The sequence below is a fragment of the Nannospalax galili genome, unplaced genomic scaffold (genome assembly GCF_000622305.1).
Source record: "Nannospalax galili isolate Female #2095 unplaced genomic scaffold, S.galili_v1.0 scaffold390, whole genome shotgun sequence".
In the NCBI taxonomy this organism is placed as follows: domain Eukaryota; kingdom Metazoa; phylum Chordata; class Mammalia; order Rodentia; family Spalacidae; genus Nannospalax; species Nannospalax galili.
The window spans coordinates 490297-512660 of NW_008330777.1; the positions used below are offsets into that span (position 1 = coordinate 490297).

Consider the following 22364-nt stretch of genomic DNA (forward strand, 5'->3'; position numbering starts at 1 on the left):
CATTATTTTTTACACAAATGAGTTTATCATAACACACACACAATTTTTTTAATTATTTATTTAATTTTTTATGTGTATGAGTGTTTGCCCACATGTATGTAAGTGTGCCATGCATGCAACACCCATGGAGGCCAGAAGAGGGTGTAAGATCCCCTAGAACTGTAGTTACACAAGAATGTTAAGCACTATGTGGTGCTGGGAACTGAACCTGGATCCTCTGCAAGTACAGTCAGTCCTCTTAACCACTGAGCCATATTTCCAGTTCATATACACACAATCTTAACTAGCTTTTTGCACTTAACAATCTGTCCCTGCCAGGCAATTCTTTTGTGACATGAATGTACTGTATTAAACTGTTTCTCTATTGAAACACAATTAGAGTGATTTTAGATTTTCACTATGACAAGCTGCCACAACAAATAACTTCGTAAGATAGGCTCTTTTATGCTTCTGTGATGAATCTGTAAATTTCTAGAAATAAAATTTCCAGGTCAGAGAATACATGTGTTTGAAATTTAGACAAAGACTATAGAAATGCCAACCAAAGAAAGAGCTTGTGCTAACCTGTATTTTTACTAGCACCATGTGTTGGAAAGGGTTTGTTCTTGCCTTTGCCAATCTGTAATAAGAAATAGCATAGCATTGTTATTTTAATATGCATTTCTTTAATCCTGACAGAGATCCAGTACCTTATCATTTGTAAATCATTTATATATCTTTTTCTCTGAACTGTATTTTTTTCATGGCTGGATTATTTTATATTGCAGATAACTTCCCAGAAACAATGTACATGTTTTTAAATTTCATATAGACTTCTGAAAATTTTAACACATGCAGTTGAACTAGAATTAGATTAGCAACAAGGTCATATATAATGGATTTTTCATATAAGAAAAGATGCTCGATTTACATTGGTATCCATGGAGTCTGCCTTTTCCCATCACACAAAGCTGCAATCTACTTGCATCTTCACTGTTTTTCTTAACATTCATGAACTGTAATCTCAGCGATTCATATTCTTTTAAAACTCACCACTTCTCAAAAAATACTATACAACAATATGGTTTATTGTAGCCTTGAGGCTCAAAACCATGAGAATTATAGAGAATGGGTTGACTGAATGTCAACAGCAGAAAGCAGCTTATGAGAGGTTATATAAGAAAGAAGACACAAAACGATGATGCCACATGTGTCAAACTGAAAGGCTGGGATTGGCCCAGATCATGAGTGCAGCTGTGAAAGAAACAAAAGGCAGCAGTCATGTGCAAAGAGAAAATCACTAGCAGTGGGGAGAGCCATGTGAGGACTAAGCAAAGATTCTATTTAAGCTTCGTTTAAATCCGATGACTACATCTCCAACATGGTGTAGATCCTGAGGGTGACAAACCACTGGTTTCAGTTTTTGTGTGTGTTGGTGGCGATAGGTTCTGTAGCAAGCTCAGGAACTTGACTCAAATTAGTCCAGGCTAAAAAAAGAATTCCCTGGATTATGTAAAAGGAAGTTGAGGGATTATCCATTTTCAAGTGTCAGTGAGTCCAGGGCTGACTTTTCCCGGCTCTTGTATCTTCCAACTCTTACCTGCTGTTTTCTGAATGTGAGCTTCCTTTCTCAGGTCAACTCTCTCCACATGGCAGCATTAAGGCTTTTCTATGGAACAACAAATAGATGTTAGGTGACTTATTAAGGGCTTTGAACATACAGTCAAAAAAGATGTCATCTTTGTATTTTTTTTCTTTCATTTAATGACATTTATTATTAAGTCTATTCCCAGAGAATTTTAGCTCTATTACCTTTACTTAAACCAGACTTGCTCACATTTTTTCATTTGTAACCCCTTTTACACCTGAGAAATTCTTACGTGACCCTGGGAATATAGGCATATAAAATAGGTGTACAAATCAAACTCATGCTGATAATAAATCATAGAGAAATTTTTAAAATTTTAGTTTATGTGCATGTGTGTATTGCCTGCATGTATTTAAGAACACTCGTGTTATGCAATGCCCACGGAGGACAGAAGAGGGCGTTGGATCCCCTGGAACTGAAGTTATGGACACCTGTTAGCTGCCATGTGGGTGCTAGGATTTGAACCTGGGTCTTCTGCAAGAACAGCCAGTGTTCTTAACCACTGAGCCATCTCTCCAGCCCAAGAAATTTATTTTAAAACATTTTTTTTGCTGGGTGAGGTGGTGCACACCTTTGATCTCAGCACTCAGGAGACAGATGTAGGTGGATCTCTGTGAGTTCCAGGCTAGCCTGGTGTACATAGGGAGACCCTATCTCAAGCAAGCAAGCAAGCAAACAAACAAACAAAGAAACCAATTCTTTGGTATGCATATAATTTCCATACTAATGAGATTAGTGTGCTTGTTTGTGCAACAAAATACAACCCAAATACATGCTAATTTGACACTTACATGCTGAGGAATATAGGTAGGAAAATATTAAAAGTTTTGTTTTCTGCAATTAGAATATACAATGTCTTTTTTTATTTTATTATTATTTTTTATTTTTTGGTCTTTTTAAGACAGGGTCTCTCTGTAACCCCAGCTGGCCTGGAACTCAGTATGTAAATCAGGCTGGCATTGAACTCACAGAGATCTGCTTGCCTTAGTCTCCTGAGTGCTGGGACTAAAGGTGTGTGCCACCATGCCTGGCTTAGAGCATACAGTCTCTCTAAGATCAGAAAACTTTGCACACGCGGTCAAAGCACAGCAATTGATGCCATCATAGTTTTCATGTAAGCTAAGCTGCTTCAGGTGGCAGTCACTGCCCTGCACGGTGTGAAGGTCTGTACAGGACCAGTGTGCATGCTGTGTATTTAGGGCCATACCACTGCTGACTTTGAATTGTTGGCCAGTGTGTGTTCAGAAACCTTTTACTCTTGCCAAATTGTTCACAGCCCTCGCATTCAGTTATGTGAGCCCACATGAGGTCACAATCCATAGTTTAAGAAACTTTGACTTATGTGAATATTTCTATCTTTTCTTCATTTATTTTCAGTCTCTTTCCAAATGTAAACACTGTAGTAAATTCCAGAGTATGTGTGATTTTTAACCTTTTCATTGCCTAATAATCTTTTTGATGACAGATTGATATGTGTATGGATATTCACACTAATACATACATATTTCTGTTAAAAATTAAAAACTTTCATTTGGCCATAATTTTAGACCTTTGTTGCAGTAACCATACAAAGAATTGTCAAATATCCTTCACATCTTCATATTTCTTCAGTTTCCTCAAATTCTAATATTTTATTATGACTTTCTCTTTGAGAGTTTCAGACATGACACTCCCTTATCCCTAAAATATTATTATGTATTCTCCTAAAAATAAGGACTTTCTTTTACCTACCCACAGTACAATGAAGGTAAACCTGGAAATAAACATCAATGCAAAAAATACTGTTTAATCTACAGATCAGATTCAAACTTTGCCAATTGTCCCAATAATGTTTGTTTCAAGAAAACAAAATCAAATCGTGACTCAGATATTGCATTTGATTTTTATTTAGCTTGGACTAAAGCCTCAGACTTTGTCTTTCAGAACATTCACATTTTGGGTGGGAGTACAAGGTGTGAATTTTGTAGAACATCCCTTAATTTGTTTCTCAGACGTTTCTTCATGACTGGATTTGGGATGTGGCTTTTGGCAGGAACACCACAGAAGTGTTGGGTTCTTTTCAGTGCTTATGATGCCAGTTTATCACATGTTCCTATTTTTAAAGTGCTTAGCATCTAGGCTAGGTGGCAGGCACAGAGAGCAGAAACCAGGTGGAGTCTGATTAATACAGTGAGGAATATACGTGTGTCTGACTTCTTTTTGGTCTTTCTTCTGAGTCTCTTCTTTTTCCCATGCTTTTGGTGCCATGGCAAGCTGTGCGCTGACACTGCTTTGCCTCAAGTGCTTGGAGTCTCTCTTGCATTTTTCACCGAACCTTGTTCTTTGCCACCACAACATGGAGTTCCTGCAGAGGTTTATCTACTTATTTTTAGTACAGGCATTGAGTGGGAAGTGTGAGGGAGCTGGCATGGTTCCACTTTTTGTAACTGCAGCATAGAACCAGTCAATTAATTATGTTCTCTTCTGTGCTACACAATTCTGACAGTTCTGAGGCACAACTTGCACAGCTCTTCAAAGGTTCCCAGCAAGACCAAGCTCCAGGTACCCAGTGAAAATCATCCATTGGGCTGGCTTTCTAGTCTTCCATTTACCATTCTCTCTTATATTCCTACTGCTGTTCCCTGGAATCATTTTCCAAAGTAAATCAGCTCTTGAAAACCCATCTCAGACTCTGTTTTCAGGGGAACTGAAGACATCTGGTATTAGTAGACTAGAAAGCAGACCCTCCAGGAAGGGGTCTAGTACTAACATCTCACCTCTTCCACAGCTGGTAGAAAATGTATGTGGGAGTAACCATCGCCTCAATCCAACACTAAAACTTTCACTGGTAAACAACTGGGATAAGGTATAGGTGGAAGAAGCCCTTGAACAGGTTGAAGGCAAGGCAATTTTAAGACCTATGAATTGGCTCACTTTTGACAAGGGAACATTCAGATTTTTTTTTTTTTTTTTTGGTTTTTTTTGAGACAGGGTCTCCCTATAGCCCCAGCTGTCCTGGAACTCCCTATGTAGACCAGGCTGGCCTTTAACTCACAGAGATCTGCCTGCCTCTGCCTCCTGAGTGCTGATTAAAGGCGTGTGCCACCACGTCCAGCTCAGATTTTTTTTTTTCAAAGAAGAAAGAGGGGGCTCATGATTAAGAGTACCTGCTGTTTTTCCAGAGGATCTTAGTTCAGTTCCCAGCACCCATGTCAGGTGGTTCACAACTACCTGTAACTACAGCTCCAAGGGATCCCAGCCCTCCTATTCTGGCCTCCACTGGCATCAGTACATATATAGTATACTATACACTCACACAGACACACATAAAGATAAAATCGTAGAAAGAAAAAGAAAAAAAAAAAAAAAGGAGGCTGGGTATGGTGGTGCACATCTTTAATTCCAGCGCTTGGGAGGCAGAGAGAGACAGTCAGATCACTGTGAATTCAAGGTCAGCCTGGTCTACATAGCAAGTGCCAGGTCAGCTAGGGCTACAGGGAGACCCCATCTCAAAAAGACCGGAAAAAAAAAAAAAAAAAAAAAAAAAAAAGGAGAGAGAAAAGACAGTCTCAAGTAACCAACTTTCAGTTCTAAGCAAGTATGAAAACCAGAAAGCCTTTGTCTTAGTTTCTTTTCTGTTGCTGTGATAAAAATATTCTGATAAAAAGCAACATATGGGAGAAAGGGATTTGTAGCCTATCATTGAAGGGAAGTCAGGATGGCAGGAACTCAAAGCAGCTAGTCACATCACATTCAAAGTCAAGAGCAGAAAGAAATACATGTGTGCATGCTGCCTGCTTGCTCATGCTCAGCTTGATTTCTCCCTGCCTAGGGAGTGGTGCTGCCCAAAGTAAGCTGGGTTATTCCACATCAGTTAACTTAATTAAGACGATCCCCCACAGACATGCCTAGAGGTCAACCCAAACCCAACCCAATTCTTCATTGAAACTCTCTTCCAGGTGATTCTAAGTAATGTTAAGTTGACAAAAATAAAAAAAATAAACAGATACCTGTTGGGTTCTGCATCCAGCAAACTAGGCTGACAATCAGACACAGCATTGAACCACAAGACAGCAGAACTACAAAGGAGACTGAATGCACAGTCAGGAGAAATCTTCTATGGTAAAGTCAAGACCTTGGTAGAGAAAAAATGGACTCCTGAGCCTGTCACGGTAGCATTTAGCCTATTTACAATCCCATATTCTTCTGAACTTTGCTTTGCTTGAAGAGAACAGCCTCCCCTTGCCTGGAGGCCCTCTATATACCTTAGATGAGACAAAGAACAGTGACATCTGAAGGAACAAAGGCCCTAGGCATGGGAGTGAATCTTGAAATTATTAAATCAAGGAACGTAGAATATAAAAGTAGACAAAATTGGCAATATAGGGTTTTTGTTGTTTGATTTTTTTTTTTTTTTTGGTCTTTTTGAGACAGGGTCTCCCTGTAGCCCCAGCTGACCTGGAACTCACTATGTAGACCGAAATACTCCTGCTTCTGCCTCCCAAATACTGGGATTAAAGGCGTGAGCCACCATGCTGGGCAGAACTATATTTTTTAAAAGAGTTGGAATGAGAAGAATCCAAAATAGTAGAGGACAGATGGCAGCACTAGGCAGACAGAGATAGCATGTCCGTAATTGCAGTAATGAGCTTCGAGGCTGGAGTAGCACCCTGAATGCTTCACCCACAGGACCTGTGATGACTGATAGACCCAGTGTTCCCTGGGGTAAGTTAAATGTGCATTCACTCCGGGTGCTATTTGACCCGCATCTATAACTGCAAAGTGGACAGCTGGTGAGCAGAAAGCCAATGCTAACTGTCTCAATGGAAAATTGCAACCCTTTACTCACTTATAGATCTAAGCAAGTTCCTTCAGACCCAGAGCTCATCATCTGAAGGGGAAGCTGAGTAGTTCTCCAGTTCTGGCATAAACACATAATCTGCATACTCTTCCAACAATTCCCCAAAGGACTGTATCTATTTATAGAGAAACAGCGCACTGAAAACAGGGAAGCATTCAGACATTTCAAGGCATGTTGGATCCGGGGTCTGAGCTGACATTGATACTAGGGAACTAGAAGCACTATGGTAGCCTCTGGTAGAGTGGGAGTTCATGGGGACTCATCTCACAGTGGTCCAGGGGAATCAGAGATACATCCTCTGCTTCTATTCCTAAATAGTACAGGACTTTGGGAAACTTGAAATTCTATGGACCATCCCATGATGCCAATGATTTAATTGAAATTGAAATTATAATTGAAATTCTCAATGGGCGTGGTGGCACACGCCTTTAATCCCAGCACTTGGGAGGCAGAGGCAGGTGGATCTCTGTGAGTTCAAGGCCAGCCTGGTGTACATAGTGAGTTCCAGGTCATCTGGGGCTATAGGGAGACCCTGTCTCAAAAAAACAAAACAAAACAAAACAAAACAAAAAAGAAATTCTCAGTGCAATCACACTAAATTTAACTGTACTACACCTTCCAGGATGAAAAGTTGGGCAACATAACAGGCAAATGACCTAGACTAGGCAGCAGTGGATGAGATAAAAGACAATTATGGCTTTGAGTCAATAACGGCATCAAAGACTATGCTTGTTCCTCTAACACTGCTGTACTGACTTTCATAGACATTGCCAGCTACCACCTTGAAGGCCCTGTGACGTAGTAAGGAAGGCTGTGAGATTGAATAATACACACTGTGGATCAAATCAGACGTGTCATTCCCATTTCATATTCATAGCCACCAAGTTGAGCCAAGATGATGATGACATCTGATCACTGCGGTAGTATCTCTTGCTTTCTACCCTGAGGTTTCTTTGCTATGCAAACATGAAAATCCAAGGGCTTATGCCAATAGGAAATGAAACGATTCCTTTTTGTTTCAGAAAATCATTCTGAATTCTGGATCCTTCTCTTGTTCTCCAGTAGGAATGAGTCCCCATTTGCCCATACTGTAATCAGTTCTATAGTGTACTACTCTATTGGTTTTCTTACTGTTTTTTTTTTTTTTTTTTTTTTTGGTCTTTTTGAGACAGGGTCTCCCTATAGCCCCAGCTGTCCTGGAACTATGTAGACCAGGGTGGCCTTGAACTCGCAGAGATCCACCTGCCTCCACCTCCCAAGTGCTGGTATTAAAGGTGTGCGCCACCACGCCTGGCTTCTTACTGTGTTTTACTCTTGTTCTTTTACCCCCAACTCTTGTTCCTTGGAATCATGTCTCAAAATAAATAAATAAATAAATAAATAAATGTCTCCAAATAATTCAACCAGGAATCATTTTGACAGCACATGTACTGATCCAGGCCATCCAGGGCTACATAATGAGACCCTCTCTCAAAAAATAAATAAATAAATAAACATAAAAGAAAAAAATAAATAAATAAATAAATAAATAAATATGAGGAAGCCATTGTCTTAAGCTCTTTTTAGGGAACTCTGTGAAGATAGCAAAGTCAGGTAGAGCATAAGGATTGTTCTGTGAGGTACAAAGGCAGTAGCACTTGAGTTAGCTGTTAAAGTTTCACTTAAGAAATTCAGGTAGATAAGGAAGACTTCCAGGTAGAGGAAAGGGCATCTTGGTAAGATCAGAGAAATCTAAGCATTCCACAATGGAAGGAGGAGCAGTAATCACGTGGCTGAGCTGGCAGGGGGTGCTAGGGAGGTAAGCAGGGGTCAGATGCAGATTTTGTAAGCCAAGACTTTCTTCAAATAACAAGTTAGTAATTGTTTTCATCTCTATACCACACCTTGTCCCTACACTGAAGCAATGTGAAGCAGCTCTCTTTCCAGCATGAGACACTTAAAGATAAATTGTTCTCTATTGATTGAAAGTTCTAGAGAAAATATGCGGTAACATAAGCAGATATTGCTGATGCCTTTCTGATTCATTTCTTGCCCTCTTTTCCAGTCTTGCTGGGAAGAGCTTGACTTTGTTTGTCCTTCCTAATCACATAGCTTTGTGCTGGAATATTCCCTGTGCCTGGTTGACACTGTGAGATAGGGATCACAAAACTTTTCCTGTAAATAATCAGACAGCAAATATTTTGGGTTTGGGAGCCCCATGGTTTTTCTCTTGTAACTGCTCAACTCTGCTGTTGTAATATGAAAGTATCCTTTAAGAATACCTACAGTTTATCTATGGACACTGAACTTTGCATTTATATAATTTTTCTGTGTCACAACCTCAGTATCCACAGAGGACTGGTTCCAAGATTCCTGTGATCTAAAAATCCCTGAATGGTCAAGTAAAATTGCATAGCATTTTCATGTAACCTGCACATATCCTCCAATATACTTTGCCATCTCTAGATTCCTTTACTTGCAATGCCCAATGCAATGTAAATGCTACACAAATAATCATACCTTAGTTCAGGAGATGCAAGAAACAGTCTGTACTTGTTTACTACACATGCAATTTTTCCTTGGGAAATATTTCCAATCCTGGGTGAAATCTACAGATGTAGGACTTACAGATATGGAAGGCTGACTGTATTTTCTTGGGATTTTTATCTAAAAATGTAATACCCATAGTTCATGGAATAGATGTGACCTATAGGCCTGTTTGCCAATCACCCATATATTTGATGTGGTTTCCATTCTTTTTCTAAAGATTGGTTTAGCTTGCACCTTTATTTAAACCCTGTGCAATCAGACCTGTATGTGTTCCTTATACGGGGCTGGAGAGATGGCTTAGTGGTTAAGAGCACTGACTGCTCTTGCAGAGGGCCTGGGTTCAATTCCCAGCACCCACATGGCAGCTACGAACCGTCCTTAACTCCAGTTCCAGGGGAATCCGAAGCCCTCTTCTGACCTCCATGGCATTGCAGGACACACACGAGTGCACTCACATACATGCAGGCAATACACTCATACGCATAAAATAAAAATAATAAAAAAAGAGGCATATGAGGAGGCACAGTCTTTCTATTACCTGTAGATACTGTTGTGTGATGAATGATACCTACAGCTACTACAGCTGTTGAGAATATGAACCTTCTCACTTTTATCTGAGAATAGCAAAGCAGAGAAAGGAATCTGATAGAATCTTGATGACATGACTAAGGTGTTAAGCTGAAAAATACTTGGATCTTCAAATATCAGCAAACTTTTGAATTACACTGACTCTAGACTTCTTGTAAGAAATAATAAACATCCTTATTATATAAGCTATCTTAGTTAAGTTTTCTATTACTTAAGGCCAAGAATTTTCTATTAATAAAAGATATAAAGGGCCCAAGAGAATACTATGTAGGTCATTAGAAACACTGTCTTTGAAAAATATCTTAGAATGAATAAATGTGTGGCACATTTTACACAGTTAAGATGCTGTATTTTAAGGATACATATGTATAGATACATCTATTAAGAAATGTGTGAAGCTGGGCTGGAGAGATGGCTCAGCAGTTAAGAACACTGACTATTCTTGCAGAAGACCTGAGTTCAAATCCCAGCACCCACATGGCAGCCAATAGCTGTCCATAACTCCAGTTCTAGGGGATCCAACAACCTCTTCTGTCCTCCACAGGAATTCCATGACATGGGTGCACTTACCTATATGCAGGCAATTCATACATACACATAAAATAAAAATAAAAAATAAAAATTTAAAAAATGTACAAAGCAATTTCACCATTGTGTGAACATGAGTGTACTTACACCTAGATGGTACAGCTTATTACACAAGTAGGCTATATGGTATAGTCTATTGCTTCTAGGATCACAATGAATAAAACAAGAGATTATACCATGCAGAAGACGTTATGCAAGCAAGAAATGCAGTGAATGGGAGATGAAGGAGGCTGCTGATGGTGTAGATCAGCATGCTGCTTCACGGTAAACATTTTTCTTATAAGTATTCAGAGTATGTTCTATGGGAGTGGAGAGATAGCTCAGCAATTAAGAGCATGTAGTGCTCTTCCAGAAGATTTGAGTTCAATTCCCAGCACCCATGTTGGGGGGCTCCCAACCACCTGGAACTCCATCTCCAGGGGATCTGATACCTTCTTCTGGACTCTGCAGGCTCCTGCCCTCACACATGCACAAACCCACACACAGATATATACATATGCACATAATTCAAAAAAATAGAAATAAATCTTTAAAGAGTACATTGTAAAACAGTAAATATGTGATAAATTTGTAAATCAGTAACAATCATTAATTATTCAGTATTAAGAATATAACATGTGCTATTCTCTTATACATCTGGCAGCACAGTTCTTACCAGCATCACCACAGAAACACAGGCAGTGCCATGCATTATGTCCTTATGATAGTGTCATTAAATCAGAGAAAAACTTCAGCTCCCCTATAATCTTATGAGATCACTATCATATGTATGGTCTCTATTGACCAAAACTTTATTATGTATTGCAGGATTATATACAGACTTTAAAATTTGAGGAAGACTACCATTAACCATGACTAACTAGGAGATGCTGGGTAAGTGGGGAGGGAAAAAGAGACTTAAACTTATTTGTATTCTTATTATTTAAAACTTTTAAACTATGTGCAGTCATTCTAGAATTCAAAAACTGGATTATGCTGGGTGGGGTGGTGGCACATGCTTTAATTCCAGCACTAGGGATGCAGAGGCAGGCAGATCTCTGTGAGATTAAGGCCAGCCTGGTCTATACAGGGAGTTCCAGGTCAGCTGGGCTACAGGGAGACCTTGTCTCAGAAAAACAAAACAAAAACCCAGTTTACAAAAAAATTCAAAAACTAAAAACCAGGAAAAAATTGTTGATATGGACAGGTGTTTTGAACCGGATTCTGTGGAAATCTGGGGCTTAATTTAGAGATAGGGTCTATGTACTCTATACTGGCCTTGAACTCATCCTTCTGCCTCTATTGCTGAAGGTTATAAGTATGAGCCATGATGCCTGGCTTTATTTCACTCTCTGAATATGGTACCTCTCTCCATTCCACCTTCCCCCTAAATAGCTTAGAAGGGTATAATCTAGAATAGAGGGGTGGGAATACCAGATGTTGCAGTTAAAATGTTTAGTGCCTCTTAATCTCCCTGAGAGACAGAGCCTCTAATGACTTCCTTTGGGTATTATGAGTTGTCTCACTTTATCATGGGAGTGAATATTCAGAAGTGGGGGAAAAGAGTCTGGAGAGCTGGCTCAGCAATTAAGAGCACTAGCTGTTCTTGCAGAGGACTGGGGTTCAGTTTCCAGCATCCACACGGTGGCTAACAACCACGTGTAACTCCAGATCCAGGGGATTCAACACCCTTTTCTGACCTCCTCTGGCACTGCAATGACATAGGTACACTTATATACATGCAGGCAAACACTCATACACATAAAACAAATAAATAATAATAAAAGGAATTGGGGGGAGGGGACTTTTTTACTAATGGAAGTCCATTAGTTTTTACTAGGAAAATTTAGCCTGTCTGGGAATGATTTAGGTAAGAGTGATAAGCTGGACCTGGTGATGCAGGCTTGTAATCTTAACTACTTGGAAGGATAAGGTGGATTATCACAAGTTCAAGTCCAGCCTGAGCTATGGAGTGAGTTCAAGACTACTTTGGACAACTCAGTGAGATACTTCTCAAAATTTAAGAAAAAGAGCTAAGGAGAATATTAAGATTTTTTTTTTTTTTTTTGGTCTTATTGAGACACGGTCTCCCTGCAGCCGCAGCTGTCCTGGAACTCACTATGGAGACCAGGCTGGCCTCGAACTCACAGAGATCTCTCTGCCTCTGCCTCCTGAGTGCTGGGATTAAAGGTGTGTGCCATTAAACACCCACAGAATGAGAGATTTAGGATAGAAATAGGAAAATATTCTGATAGCAAAACTCATAGAAGAAAGCAAAAGTTGATTACAGAAATTGTCGACTTTTCATTATGGAAGTCCAAAAGAAAATTATTTAAGATGGTTGTCATTGTTGTTAGAATGAGGGATAAAAGAGACTCTGGAGAGCACATACCCCAAGCCCTTTATTTTTCAGATGATAAAACAGGGTAAGAAATCAAGTGAAATGATGAAAATTATACCATTAATTAGCTGTCAAGCCAAAGCCAGTTTCTTACAAGTCTTTTTTTTACACCACATTTGCTGAGATTATTCTGTTTGAATACAAGATAAGCTAGATGACTTCCAAAAGACCTTTCCACATTAAGTACATGAGTCAAGAACTACAGCTATAACATACCATATCATGGGGCCCATGAGATGGCTCCTTGGGTAAGAGGCACTTATTGCCAAGCCTGATGACCTGAGTGATATAGTTTGATCCCTAGAATTCACTTGGTAGAAATAAAGAACTGATTCCTGCAGGTTGTCTTCTGACCTCTATCCATGGGCTGGGACATACACACACACACACACACACACACACACACACACACACACACACAAAACAAAAATAAAATTTATTAGATTCATGTATATGCATGTTTGGAAATCCCCAAGGTGGAATTTATAGTTAACCTCAGAGAGTAAAATTAAGTATTTTATTTATTTATTTTTATGTGTATGAGTGTATTGCCTGCTTGTATGTAAGTGCACCCATGTTGTGTAATGCTCGAAGAGGTCAGAAGAGGGCATTGGATCCCCTGGAACTGGAGTTACAGATGGTTGTTAGTTGCCACATAGGTGCTAGGAACCAAACCTGGGTCCTCTGCAAGAAGAGCCAGTGTTTTTAACTGCCAGTCATCACTCCAGCCCAGAGAATAAAATCAGTGAATGGACTGATTCAATGAATGGACTTCCTTAGCAATGAGGGCCAGAGGAGAGAAGAAGATTTGTAGGTTTAGAGGTTTGGAAACACTCTCTAAAGACTAGTCAAGGGCATCTGATTGTATCAATATATTAAAGCTGAGCTGGGGTGGAGGGAAACGTACATTTGTGGGATTCCTGAGGTGGTTATGTGGTTATTTACAACTGCATCACAATATCTTTTTAAATTTTTAAAAATTTATTTGTTTTTATTTTATGTGTATGAGTGTTTTGCCTGCATGTATGTGAGCTTACCACGTGAGTGCAAACCCATGGAGGCCAGAAGAGGACGTTGGATCCCCTAGAACTGGAGTTACGGACAGTTATCAGCTGCCATGTGGGTGCTGGGATATGAACCTGGGTCTCAATAGCAGCCAGTGCTCTTAACTGCTGAGTCATCTCTCCAGTTCTGAATTTCTCTACCTTAATATGTTAGAAAAAAAAAAAAAAAAGAACTAATCTAGAAAATTTACTGTCATCTCTCTCGTTCTGAATTTCTCTACCTTAACATCTGTTAGTCGGGGGGGAACTAATCTAGAAAATTTACTAATTTAGCAACCAACAGATGAAGGGGGATGTCCTAAAGCTAAAAAGCAAACAAGCAAGCAAAACAGATAAACAAAGATTTAATGTTCTGAAACAGCCTAGAATGATTGGGCTTACTTCCTAGCTTTGCCCTCTCATCCACCTAACCCGTCTCCAGCTATGACAAGAGTATACTCAAGTTTGTGGAGGAACAAACCTAATGCTTCTTTACATTTTTCATTTTCTTACTCTATGATAGTAGAAAAGACTGCAAGAAAAGCTAGTGAATTAGGGAATGTGAACTGGGGGCTAACTCTGATGAAGGGTACTGATGGGGAAGGGTTGTGACTAGTAATTGTCTGGGTGTGGACCATTCACTATGGGAAGATGTTTCTCCTAGGTGGAGGGGACACAAAAGTCCCGCATCCAGGCTTTGTAATGCAGCCTGCACTTTGAGTTCCTAGACCAAACCTGTCTCTTCCCATATCATTTCTTTGATGTGCAGAGAGTAAAGAGAAGATTAAATCCTTTGTCTTCAGGTAGAGACTAAGAGTAGAAACCAAATGGGACTGAGATATGGAGGACCTATGGGGTAAAAGGAACCACTCTTGTATCAGAATGATAGAGGCTGTATGTGCCTGAGCAACAGGAAACAAAATGAAACAGCAGCTGTGCAAACAGTACAGCCTGAGAACTTACATATTGTCCTCAGGTCACAGAATGAAGATGATGGAATCAGGATTCAAATCCAGATAGTCTCACTAGGAAATCTGGATAGAAACATGTTTAGACTAATTAAATTATATCCTAAATAAGATAAAGCATGCAAACCAATTATAGTTAGATTTCTAGCTCTCAGTATTAGGCAAACATGCTAATAATACAAGAAGAGACCCTGATTCCTGATGCAATTGCCTTACAGAATATAAAGCAATCAGGATACATCCCTCCAATAATACCTCAAGGCTTGGGAAGGAGCAGTGCTGAGGAATATTCTAGAATGATGATAACAGTCAAGGCCTGCAACACTTACTGTACATACATAATATCCTAATGAAGTGCTGATATAAAATTTTCTCTTGAGCTGGAGAGATGGCTTGGGGTTAAGAGTGAACACTGCTATTGTAGAGGACCAGAGTTCAGTTCTCAATACCCATATCTGGTGGCTCACACACAATTGCCAGTAACTACAGTCCAGAGGATGTGATGCCCTCTTCTGGCCTTTGCAGGTACATGCACATAGCCACACATGACATATACATACACATAATTAAAAATGAAATGTCTTTTTTTTTTTAAGGTTCTCTTATACTCCGGAACAGGAATACTGGCAGGGGGCCAGCACAGCCAAATCTAGTCACTCTTAGCACCATAACTATAGTCCTTTCCATTTCCAAATTAAGTATCCATGTTTGAACCATAAGCCCATCCTATACTGAGAATAGGAAGCTAGGGCCAATTCCTTCACAATAGCCAAATTAATAGCTTTCTCTTTTTAAAGACAAAGTGCAAAACTCACATAATTTGTCCCAACCTGGCTTGTGTCAGTGAAGATGTATCAAACTAGTTCTGAAGTCTAGTAGTCATTATGAAAGAACACAAGTCACTAACTATATAGCAAGAAGCAGGGGCAGGCAGGGGTTGGGTAGAGGTCTAAGAAGGATGAGGCAGCTCTTAAGAACATGTCTTGACTTTCCCACATTTTCCTCAAATTCATACATATGCTATGGCATAAAGCTGCTTTTAGTTCCTTTTTCCAAAAGGTTTACTGACAATAAAAATTGTTTCCTCTTAAATTTATGATTGTCCTCTTTTGTTAAAAATTTTTGTTTTTATTGTGTATGAATGTTTTGCCTGCCCGTATGTAAGTGCAACTGTGCGTCCAATGCCTTCAGAGCAAGAAGAGGGCATCAGACCCCTGGAAACTGGAGTTACAGTTGTAGCTGCATTATTGGTGCTAGGAACTGAATCTGGGCCCTCTGCAAGAACACCTCGTGCTCTTAACCACTGAACTATCTCTCCAGCCTCTATGGCAGCCTTCTTAGAAACTGATCATCACCCACACCATATTCCACTTAGTTCCTTTGATTTTCTCCAGTTTGCTTTAATCTTCATCTATGATTGATACTGAAAATGAGTGTAAAAATTGTCCATACTTGATTTAAAACAGGACTGGAGTATTATTCTGTGGACTTGTTTTCCTGGATTAGGATGCTCTTAACTTGTAGTTCTAAATAGTAATGTTTGTTTTTGTTTTTGTTCTAGTACCTGCAGTTTCAGTGAGGCAAAGAAATTTGTGAAATGGTTTGTACAGAAATCTTACTGTTAATATGCTTCATTAGAATTCATAGTATTGTGCTTACTGAACAGAATCTAGTCATTCCAAATAATCTTAGAAGTATCTTCTAAGTATTTCTGTTTTGTGTTTACACCTTCCAATATTTATGCAGAACAAATGCTTAATTGCCACATGTTAGAATAAACAAATAAATTGGAGGGTGCAAAATCAGCATCTAAAAATCTCTTGTCAAGCTGGGTGTGATGGCTGACACCTAAAATCCCAACAGGTAGGAGGCCGAGGTAGGACTGTTGTAGGTTCCAGACTAGATTACAGAGTGAGACCCTGTGTCAAAACCAAGAAAGCAAACACTAACAATGAACCACCTGAAAAGGAAATGAAAAAGCAAGTCCATTACCATAGCATAAAAAAGAACATGGTGGGAATAATCTTAACTAATGAAGGAAAATTTTGGTACACCAAAAGTTGCAAATACTGATGAAAGTGAAATTAAGGAAGACACAATTAAATGGAAAGACATTCATGCTCAAGAAAAATGAAGACTGTTAAAATTACTGAAAATGATCCACAGATTCAATGCACTATTTCTTAAAATCCCAATGGTTTAAAAAAATTTTTTTTCGTCTTTTTTTTTTTTTTTTTGAGACAGGGTCTCCCTGTAGGCCCAGCTGGCCTAGAACTCCCTATATAGACCAGGCTGGCCTCCAACTCACAGAGATCTGCCTGCCTCTGCCTCCCAAATGCTGACATTAAAGGTGTGCACCACCATGCTCAGCTTAAATTTTTTAAAAATTTAATTTATTATTTTTATTTTATATGAATGAGTGTATTGTTTGCATGCACATAAGTGCAACTGTGTCATGCAATGCCCACAGACTTCTGAAGAGGGCATCAGATCCTCTGGAACTGGAGTTACAGATGGCTGTTAGCCACCATGTGGGTGCTAGGAACTGAACCCAGGTCCTCTGCAAGAACAGTCAGCGCTTCCAACCACTCCAGCATGGCTTTTTTGACAAAATAGAAGCATTAAAAAAAAAAAAATCTTAAAATTCACATGCAACCTTAAAAAACTAAAGAGCCAAAACTGCTCTAGAGATTGAGCAAACATGATTCTGGGAAAAGTGGACTCTATATGCAAAAAGAATTAAATTAGGCTCCTGTCTTGCACTGTATACAGAAATCAATAATCAATTCAAAATGGGTTAAGACTGACATGTAAGAACCAGAACTATAAAAAGCCCTAGAAGAAAATACGGGAAAAGTTTAATGATATTGAACTTGGCAATGACTTCTTAGATATGATACAAATGCACAAGCGACAAAGGCAAAAATAGACAAGGGGTAGAAAGTATTCAGCCTTTAAAATGAAGGAATTTAAAAAAAAAAAAAAAAAGGCCCAGGCAGCCTGGTGGTGCATGCCTTTAATCCCAGCACTCCAGAAGTAGAGGCAGGCAGATCTCTATGAGATTATGGCCAGCCCGGTCTACTTAGCAAGTTCCAGGCTAGCTGGGACTACAGGGAGACCCTGTCTCAATAAATAAAAATTGAAATAAATACATAGAAGGAATTTCTACCATATACAACAACATGGACAAACGTGGAGGTACTTATGTTAAATAAGCCAGTCATAGAAGGAAATACTGTGATTCCCTTTTATAAGGTAGATCAAGACAGGCAAACCCATAGAAGCAGAAATGCATAGTGGACAGCAGGGCCTAAGGTAGGGTAAATGGGGAGTTATTGTTCACAGAAAATAAAGTTTCATCAGATGCCAGGTGAGCATGTTCTAGGGATCTCTTGTACAACACTGTGTCTATAGTTAATGTATGTTGCAGTTAAAAATTGAGATCTCATGGTAAATGCTTTTACCACAATAAAAAAAAAAAATCTCTAAGGGGCTGAGGAGATGGCTGAATGGTTCAGTCTGAACAGCTCTTACAGAGGATGCAAGTTTTGTTCCATTCCCAGAACCCACATTGGGTGACTCACAACCATCTCTAACTCTAGCTCCAGGGGAATCTGACCCCTGTGGCTTCAGAGGGCACCTGCACTTACACGCACAGACATATGCATACGCATAATTAAAAATGAAATAAAATATTTTTGAAAAATCACTAAATAAACCAAACAATCCATTGCAGTTAAGTACAACAGAAGAAATGTGGGATAGTAGCAACACTAGTAGATGGGGAATGTTCTGGAGATTTCTAGATGTGATTCTGTTATATCCTAGCTCTGTGACTTTAAGAGGGTTTCTAAGCTGGGCGTGGTGGTGCATACCTGTAGTCCCAGCACTTGGGAGGCAGAGGCAGGGGGATCTCTGTGAGTTCAAGACCAGCCTGGTCTACATAGTGAGTTCCAGGACAGCTGGGGTTACAGGGAGACCCTGCTTCAAAACGACAAAAAAGGGGGGGTTTCTAAATTCCCTATCGTTTGCCTGTTTGTGAAATGGTAGAATTGAACTAGAACTGGTGATTGCTAAAACTGTCAGAAGTTATTTATGAAACTGTATTTACACACAAGTGCCCATTCTTTGCAATATTTCTATCTCTAAATCCCCTTCTCAATTCTTTTCCAAAAAGGTCTATTTTTCTTTCTGAATTTTGTTCTTTTTATTTTTCTGCATCCCTCTATGATTCTGTCATTCTTTTGTCAATCTATTTTTTGTTGTTGCTTTTGAGACAGTGCCTTGTAATAAAGTTCAAGTTAACTTGTAAACCTCTACTGGGATTACAAGAGTGTGCCACCATGTAGGGCTGAAAATGGATGCTCTTTCTCCTGGTTTGTCAGTTGTTCATTTATTTATTTGCTTCAGGTTTACAGCAGTGAGCAATAGACAAAACCCCAATTGTTCCATTTTCCTTTCAGCGGCTTTTTAGTATTAATATTTTTCTTTGTTTAAATTGTACATTTCTCAGAAGTCACAAACAAAAATGTCTCCAATAAAGAAAAGTTTGTGACCAGTGGCGGCTGATCAAGAAGGTTCAGGGTTCCCGTGTTTTCCAGACAAAATGAAAATTTACATTTTCAAAGTGAAATCTCCCGATATACTGAATTTGGGTATTCAATTAAATGTATTTTGAAAATTATCAAACTAGTATATGGGCAAAATGACAAAAATTTTGCTGACTGAATTGACCTTGATCCTTCCATTCAGGCTGTCAACCCAGGGGGCGAAGTTAAATATCTGTTTTATGAATACTGCCTATCACAGACCTACACTAATGCTTGTAATGCATGGGCATCCATGAAATATTTTCTTTAGTTCTCTGTGCCTAGTTTCTTCATCCACTTCATTCAATGGTTTTTATTTTTATGTTACAATCTCTCCACTGTTTCACTCGACTTCCTTTCTTTACTCCCTTCTCTAGACTGAGTAAATGCAAAACCTAAGGGTAAGGGGACAAGGCATGAAATGTTGACGTAAAAATGACTCTTTCCATATTGGCATGCGTCTGAAAACAATTTGGTGCTGGGAGCACTCCAATTCTGCGCATGACTCCTGATGCTGAGGGGGACAAAGCTAAAGCCAGCTCCAAAGCTAGCAGCCTTTTTTTCCCCATCACCATGAAACAGCTATAAAATGTCATGTTCACCCTTCCTAGGTCTACTTTACTATTTTCATTTATTAGTGAGAGTACCCATTTACTAAACTGTCATAGCCTCAAGACAGCACCCAATCCCTCGCTATTCCCCCCAGCTTTTCCTCAACCCGCCTCAGAAACTACATCCAATCCAGAACTGATCCGGGTTCTCCCTAGACCCTCCTCAGGCTGTTCGGGTTTCCTCTGCTCCTCCCCTGTAGTATTCTTTTTTCCTCTGGAGCGCCTTCCTCCTGACTTAAAAATAAATCTGGTTTTGTTAGACTGCCGGTTTCTTCTTGGTGGTCTTTGGCAGATTTGGCTTTAACAGGACAATAACTAGTATCAAGATGTCTTAATTAGTCCAGTCTCATGATCGAGCCCTGCTGCATCTGCCTCTGCGTTAGATTTAGACAAACTTCTAAAATTGTTCCATCAGCCCATTTTTAGCAAGCAGTCACCGCCGCGCCCCCCAGTCCAAATATCCTCTTAAAAATGGCTTTAATCATTTTATGTAGGTCGCGCTCCAGTGCATTGTTTAAATGATTTCAATTCTGAATTCCCGGGTCATGTTAACATGTAGCAGGTGGTAACTGTTGGGTTTTTATCGCTTAAAATGAAAAAAAAAAAACCCATATATACTAATTCAAGACCAAAGAAGGCAAGATGGGCTCACGTAACAAAGGCTTTTCTAAGGAAGCCCGTTTTATGCGTGTTTTTCCGGGCGCTCCCCGGAGGCTCAGGTTGGGAGGCCGAGGAAAGGAAGCATCCTTCATCTCGGGACTCACGCCCTAGGCTCCCGAGATGCTCCTCCCGGGCTCGCGAGGAGGGGGTCCCAGCTGCACATTACGCAACTCCGGGGCTCGCTCTCGCACAGCCGCGAGGTTTCCTCGGTAAACCTACCCCTCGCAGTGTCGCCTTCTAGGGTGGCCGGAGCCGACCATCAGCCCACGGCCAGGGACCCACCCCCGGGCCTCGGCGCCCACGCCCAAACCGGTCCGCTTCTCCGGCGCAGTGCAGCAGAGCGCGCTCCCGGCCAGGCCCGGGCTACACGCGCGCGCGCGCGTGTGTGTATCCAGAGCCGCGCACGCGCGCTGGGACCCGCGCCCTCGGCGGCGGGAGGGGTCGAGGGGGCGTCCTGGGGGCTGGGGGAGGAGGAGGCGGCGGCCGCGTTGCCCTCCGCGGGGCTCGCGCTCACCCTCGCGCTCGCCCTCCGCCTCGCCGGAGCCCCGCGAGGTTGAAACGCTTTCTCCCGGCATGCAGCGGGAGGAGGGATTTAACACCAAGATGGCGGACAGCCCGGATGAGTACGATACCGAAGCGGGCTGCGTGCCCCTTCTCCACCCCGAGGTGAGGGGCCGCACCGAGCGCCTTCCGAGGCCCGCGGCCCGCGGCCGGACTCCCTCATCCTCGCCGAGGGCGGCGGCCCACGAATTCGCGCGGTGGGCCGTGCGGAGCCCGGGGCGGCTGAGGAGGCGAGTCCAGGCCCGAGCGCGGCGGCGAGCGGATAACGGGGGAGGAGATAGCGGGGCGGGCCCGGCCGGGGCGGGCTCTGGGACGCCGTCCCTGGCGGTGCCTGGAGGACAGAGGTGGGGTGTGGATGGTTCTGCTCTGTCGCCGTGCTGCTTGTGGCTGCGGAGACCACGGCGGCCTGTTGCCGCGGTGGAACGCCTGCCCGGAGCCCCTGGTCTTGCTCCAATCCTCTACCGAGCGCGGAGGAAGCGTATCTGGCTTTGATTGGTTTTTTTCCCCTCCATTCCTTCGCCGTGGTGAATGACACTACCCCTTTCGTTTAATTAACTGTTGTGGGGGGCGGAATAGTTTCTTGGGCCAAGTGATGTCCTGCCAGGATATGCTATTGGTACCAACTGTGCGCACCGTACGCCGGATGCCCTTATTTGAGTATTTGCCCTTAAGCGAGTAAAAAGAGAGGTCAGAACTTTTGGGAATAAACCCACGCTCACTTGAGCTTGTCAGAGCACCGCTTTTTTAGGAACGGGAGGGGTGGTGGGCAGCACAACACGTTTCCCGTCACTTTGTGTCTCCCCTTTTATGTGAACACTTTTCTGCTCCAGATCAGTCACATTCTGTAGTTGTTTACCTCTGTAGCTGAGCTAGTGCTTAGTTAAGGCCTGGAAGTAATTCTTCATGCATTCTAGCTTTTAATGATCCACAGTGACATGCGGGGAGACGCAGGCGGAGTACAGCTTCCTGCAGAACTCTGGTATTTTGAGGCTGTGCAATGAAGACAAATTGGTGGTGTTCGTTGCAGGGTGAACTGACATGGCAGTCTCCCACCTGGTTACTTTGCGTTAGCTTGATTTTCTTTATGCATTTTGTAGCTTCCTTTTTTTTTTTTTTTAAGTAAAATGTGAATAACAACTACCATCCTCTTATGTTAATACTCTTTCGCGGTCTCATTCATAATTTGATATTATTATAAAAAAAAAAAAACCAGACAATTCCTTAGGCATTTGTGCCTGGGCCAGTATCTGTAGAAAGGGCCGTCTTAGATTTTTGACACAACTATGCAAAAAAAAAAAAAAAATTTTTTTTTTAACCAAAGTGGTAACAATGTTAGAATGGGCAGTAGAGATCTCTTTTTGTTTACATGTAGTCTTCAGA

The 22364-nt window shown here is 41.0% G+C and overlaps 1 protein-coding gene and 1 long non-coding RNA gene across 4 annotated transcripts in view; one reads left to right on the forward strand and one right to left on the reverse strand.

The window, feature by feature from the left end:
* Window positions 1-216: 216 nt before the first annotated feature.
* LOC115067530 lies at window positions 217-20746 on the reverse strand. The gene is made up of 3 exons (XR_003846935.1): window positions 20643-20746; window positions 14559-14629; window positions 217-1648 (listed from the first exon to the last, which is right to left on the reverse strand). It is a non-coding gene; the product is annotated as an uncharacterized LOC115067530 (long non-coding RNA).
* The window catches only part of Zdhhc17 (zinc finger DHHC-type containing 17), a 69733-nt gene continuing 67882 nt past the window's right edge, over window positions 20514-22364 (forward strand). Inside the window, exon 1 of one of the 3 annotated variants that reach the window (XM_008851964.3) lies at window positions 20514-21089. In XM_008851964.3, coding sequence (XP_008850186.1) covers window positions 20997-21089 — 93 coding nt within the window. In that variant the 5' untranslated portion in view covers window positions 20514-20996. The remainder of the gene's footprint in view (window positions 21090-22364) is intronic. The other 2 variants (XM_029555521.1, XM_029555528.1) reach the window with 2 other exon arrangements.